Source organism: Austrofundulus limnaeus, unplaced genomic scaffold (assembly GCF_001266775.1).
Source record: "Austrofundulus limnaeus strain Quisiro unplaced genomic scaffold, Austrofundulus_limnaeus-1.0 Scaffold1406, whole genome shotgun sequence".
Taxonomy (NCBI): Eukaryota; Metazoa; Chordata; class Actinopteri; order Cyprinodontiformes; family Rivulidae; genus Austrofundulus; species Austrofundulus limnaeus.
Window position 1 is genome coordinate 21,902 of NW_013953808.1, and position 5,821 is coordinate 27,722.

Below are 5,821 nucleotides of genomic sequence, written 5' to 3' on the forward strand. Positions count from 1 at the left end.
CTGTTGAAGAATGTGTTCAGCTCATTTGCTCTGTCCAGACTTCCATCCATCCGATTCTCCTTTTGCACTTGACTATCTTTACAAAACTCTGCATTCGGCTCTGGGAGCGAGTCTGTTTTTTTTTTTTTCTTTTTTTTTACCGAGTGTTTGAAGTAAATGCAGCGCATAGTGCTTTCAGCACAAACACACTTGAGTTTTTCTTGGTTCGACTATCTTTATAAAACTCTGCTTCAACAGTCTGCTCTAGTCAGAAGCGAGTTTTTTTTTTCTCTTGAGTGTCAGAGCGCTTTCCGTTTCAGCACAAACACGCCCACAAACTTCAGACCAATCACACATTACCGTCGACACGGGAGGTGGGGTCAAAAGTTCTGCCGGCGGGTTGTGCCAAAAGGGGCTGTCGATCTGACGCTGAGAAGCCTGATGATGTAATTTTCATCATTAGACTGCGACAAACTGTGCCGACGTCGGCAGTTCAGAGAGAGTATGTTTCCAGCTTAAGGGAGAGCCTAGACACCCTGCGGAGGAAACTGATTTTGGCTGCTTGTATCCACGGTCTCGTTCTTTCTGTCACTACCCGAAGCTCATGACCATAGATGAGGGTAGGAACGTAGACCGACCGKTAAATCAAGAGCTTCACCTTCTGGTTCAGCTCTCGCTTCACCACGACAGACCGGTACAACACCCGCATCACTGCAGACGTAGCACCAATCCACCTGACAATCTCCYGCTCCATTCTTCCCTCATTCATGAACAAGACCCCGAGATACTTAAACTCCTCCACTTGGGGCCCCACCAGCCCCACATTTTAGTGGAAAGACCCTAAAAGTTGAGTTAGTGTTGTCAAAAAGAAAAAATAAGTAGGTCCTCTGGATGGGTTCTTCTTTAGTGAAACGTTTCATCTCTCTTCCAAGAGACTTCTTCAGTCTGATAAGTTTCAGGTGAACTCAGCCTTATAAGCCCTGTCTCCACCTGGACAACCAGGTCAGTCACATGCAAACGAGGACCATCGACTAACAATAGGCATGATTGGCTCTATTGTTCATAGAGGGTCATGTGCCCCAGCACCTGACCCGTGTCGTGTTATGTGAATGTAGTGAATGCAAGCAGGGGTTCAACGTGTTTTTGTCCCTGTCTCCCTCTTTGTGTTGGTATCATTGGGGCCCTGATTCACACCTTTTGCTCACAGGGGGCTAAGTCATACTTGCAATAACAGCATTGTAGGCGGAAGACAACTGGACACGGAGGCCTCCAACTCGGTTTAATGGTGGACTTTTTTTTTTCACAAAGATGGCTTCTTTTACTCCTCTCAAATCAACGTTCCTCTCTATCAAGGATGAGAACATCTTCATCCCTGAAAGAGTGACCGCTGGCCTGTAGATGAGTGTAAACTGCAGAGTCCTGACCTGACGACATAGCTCGTCTGTGCTGGCTCATTGTTTTGAACAGTGGCTGTTTTGTTTCTCCGATGTATACCTGATCACAGTCCTCCTGACACAACAGTGTATACTATATTACTCTGTTTTTGCCGGGGAACTGGATCTTTGGGGTGAACTAATCTTTGTCGAAACATGTTTTGGGGTTTGAAAGCCACTGGGACATCATGTTTAGAGAATAAATGTCTCAGTTTCTCTGAAACTCCCACGACATATGGAATGACGACTGGTTTGGGTCTGGGTTTAGGGTCTTCATTTTCAGCTGGTTTTTGGCTGGAATCCTGTTTGGATTTCTTGTCTGCTTTCAGAAAAGCCCAGTCAGGATAACCGCACTGCTCCAGGGCCTGTCTTGTGTGTGACTTCTCTTTCTCCCTGGCTCCTGTGTTTGTGGGGACACTGTCTGCTCTGTGGTACAGAGTTCTGATGGCTCCTAACTTGTGTTCCAGTGACTGATGGGAATCAAAACTCAAACGAGTTAGTGTTGTGTTTTGAGTTGTTAGTGCTAAAGCCAGGACTTGCAGTGTTGGAAATGAAAAGAGCCTGTGCTAAGTAAGCTCTGGTTCCAGTATAGACTTGGAACCTGTTTGGTAAAAAATAAAATAAAATGTGACTTGAGTAGTCAAACAAGAGATGTATGTGTAAAAAAAAAACTAACGTTTCTTCTTAATGTACTGTTTGTGTCTTTCAGTGATGCCTACTCAGAAGTTGGTGCTGATCAAGGAAGAGGCTCCTGAAGAACAGATTCCTTATGTGGACCAGGAGGACCAAGAAAATCTCCATATAAAAGAGGAAGAGGAGGAACTGCGGACCAGTTTGGGGGAAGAGCAGCTCAAAATGAAGGAAGAGACTGATGCTTCCAGCTTTTCGTTTACTGCAGTTCCTTTGAAGCATGAGGATGATGAAGATAAACCTCTGTTCTTGCAGCTTCATCAACTCCAAGTTGAAGTCATAGATTTTCCAACCAGCAGCTCAGCTGACAACCTGGAGTCAGCAACTAGTGGAAACTCCTATGAAGGAACAGAAACTAAAAGAAACTCAGATCTAAGTACACATGAAGGTGTCTCTGTGTGTTCAGAAACGGAAGTCAGTGAGGATGATGAAGATGTTAATGATGTGAACAGTACAGACTCTCAGCTGAAACACTTAGGAGACTCTGTGTCAAAAATTGAAGACACTAAAATTAAGTCTTCTCCCAGCAGGGTTCCTGACCCTTTTGTAAAAATCAACAAAAATGGACAGAAGCTGTTCTCTTGTACACTTTGTGGAAGAAGGTTTACCAGAAAGGGAGGTTTAAACAGACACATGAGATTCCACACAGGACAGAAGCCATTTTGTTGTGGGCTGTGTGGGCGAAGATTTACCCTAAAGGGAGATTTAAACACACACATGAGAATCCACACAGGACAGAAGCCATTTTGTTGTGCTCTGTGTGGTCAAAGGTTTACAGTAAAGTCTAATTTAAACAAACATATGAGAATCCACATGAAACAGAAGCCATTTTGTTGTGATCTGTGTGATCAAAGGTTTATTGTAAAGAGTAATTTAAAAACACACATGAAAATCCACGCAGGACAGAAACACTTTTTTTGTGAGGTGTGTGATCAAGGGTTTACCAGAAAGAACAATTTAAAAAAACACATGATAATCCACACAGGACATAAACCATTTTGTTGTGTGGTGTGTGATCGAAAGTTTACCCAAAATAGCAGTTTGAGCAGACACATGACAACCCACACAGGACAGAAGCCATTTTGTTGTGATCTGTGTGATCAAAGGTTTATTGTAAAGAGCAGTTTAAACACACACATGAAAATCCACACAGGACAGAAACCATTTTTTTGTGAGGTGTGTGATCGAAAATTTACACAAAAAGGCAGTTTGAACAGACACAGCAAAATCCACACAGGACAGAAGCCATTTTGCTGTCATCAATGTGACCAAAGGTTTAGCATAAAGACAGATTTAAACAAACACATGAGAATCCACACACAAAACAAAGTAGTAATTTGCCATGACTCCTAGGTGAAATACAAAGAATGGAAAATCATTTTTATAAACCCCAAATGGACTGTATACATACATAGTGCCTTTCCAACCAGGAAATTCAAACACTAAAATCTGTGCCCCCACTACCCATTCACATATATTTATTCAGCCGTATTTATCAAACTTTTCAGAAAAACTCTTTAATTAGTAAGAAAGTATTGAAATGTGAAAAAAAATCATCAAAAACTCATCAAACAACATGTTCTGAAAGTGTAGGGATACATTTTAAGTCTAAGAGCTGATTTATAACATTTAGCTGATCCTGGATGACGTCATTAAAAAAACAGCATGCAACAATCTCCGAATCCAGGGCTGAAATCCAGGGCTGATAGTGAAAATTTTCTACCCATCCCCACCCTTATACACAAAAATACACTCACCCACATATCCTGTTTCTCTATCCTTGTGGGGAATTGCCATTGACTTCCATTCATTTTTTGGTAATTTTATATCCTAACCCTGACCATTTACCCTAAAATTAACCTCACAGGTACCTACCTGACCCTAAAACTAACCTAAACTCAATTCAGACCTTGGTCCTAAACCCAACCCCCCACCACCACCCAAAATCAGCCTCCGAAGTTGTGGGGATCGGGCTTTGGTCCCCACAAGGAACATCTGGTCACATAGGCACTCAAAACATGGGTCCTCACACACATACACACACTCACAATCAATCTAATTTATTTCTACATATATGTTGATAATAGCATATTACTACAAAAAATATATATTTTAAAAGGCAGATATCTCTATCAAGCACATTACGAAAAATACCGTTTCAATTAATTTTGTACTGAGCAGAGTATTATCTGTGATATATTATTTAAATATTATCCTTTTGAATTTAACAATACAATTGCAAAAATCATTCTTCCAGTATCAACTTTTATCACCAAGCATCAGCGTCCACATTATGAAGGTTTTCATGTTTAAAATAGGCAATTTATGATCTTTGTTGAAGCTAAAAAATATTTGAACATTAAAAACATCATGACTGATATTTATACTGACAAACTGGGAAAACAAAATAAACAGAATCTATGTGAAAACTGTAATTTACATTTAATATTTCATTATTAAATGCGTCACACAAAAGTCTGCTTTCAAATATAAACAGTTTTGCTCATTAAAATCCCCAAATGGCCTGTTTTAAAGTGGTAGAATAATACAGTATATTATTAAGCTGATATTTATGGTGAACTAAAAAGTGATTCCTTCAGAGAGAGAACACTGAGGGCTTTGGAGGGGAAAAAATCCAAACCTAAAGAGAGACACACACCTTTGCTACACTTTTGTTAAAATAAATATACCTGTTTTAAGCCTCCTCTCCATTTGCACAACTCTATTTTCGGTTTGGATTTGTTCAGTTCTGCTCAGGTATGTGTGTGTGTCTCTATCTCAGTGTGTCCTTCATTCTGTGGGCATGATTATGGGTGGACTGTCCAAACAGATTCAGCTGTTGTGTTTAAAACAATGTTAAAGTTTTACTGTTCTGATTTTTTTTTTGCGGTGTGTTTGTGTAATCGTGGGCTGCAAGTTTGTTCGAAACCTCTGGATATCTGCTCTATCGACTCCCTCACCTCTCTTTGGGAAGTGTTTGCAAGTTCTGCCTTTCCCAAGATAGCCAAAAAGGTTAGAATACAGTTTATTTATTCCAAAACAAAAGTGGTTCTCTCCAGGAAGAAGTTTCTACAAGTAATGCCTTTCCTCTGTCAGTCAATCCCAGAACTAATCCATGGGCAGCATTCTGCTGACGTCAAAATTGTAAGCGTGCTTTACTCACTTCTACCTGCATATCTCTCCTGAATGTGCTGGTTAGAACGTAATTGGAGACACATTTGGTCGAGGCCAAACCGAGCAGAACTGCATGCAGGCGTGCCGGTGGAGATGGGGCTTAAGTGTTAATATTTTTAAATTCCAAAACCTAAAGCAACATAAACAGCCAATTACAGGTCCTTCTCAAAAAATTAGCATATTGTGATAAAGTTTATTATTTTCTGTAATGTATTGATAAACATTACATTTTCATATATTTTAGATTCATTGCACACCATCTGAAGTAGTTCAAGCCTTTTATTGTTTTAATATTGATGATTTTGGCAAAAAAGTAAAGAAAAACCAAAAATCCCAATCTCAAAAAATTAGCATATTTCATCTGACCAATAAAAGAAAAGTGTTTTAATACAAAAAAAGTCAACCTTCAAATAATTATGTTCAGTTATGCACTCAATACTTAGTGGGGAATCATTTTGCAGAAATAACTGCTTCAATGTGGCGTGGCATGGAGGTAATCAGCCTGTGGCACTGCTGAGGTGTTATGGAGGCCCAGGATGCTTCGA

General features: G+C 40.2%; 1 protein-coding gene across 1 annotated transcript; it reads left to right on the top strand.

The window, feature by feature from the left end:
• Window positions 1-2,006: 2,006 nt before the first annotated feature.
• LOC106535288 (zinc finger protein 32) lies at window positions 2,007-3,200 on the top strand (the record flags this gene model as incomplete). Its single annotated transcript, XM_014032261.1, is given in 1 exon segment — window positions 2,007-3,200. A coding segment is annotated over 1 exon segment (1,101 nt), but the record flags the coding sequence as incomplete, so codon positions are not given.
• Between the last annotated feature and the right edge of the window lie 2,621 nt (window positions 3,201-5,821).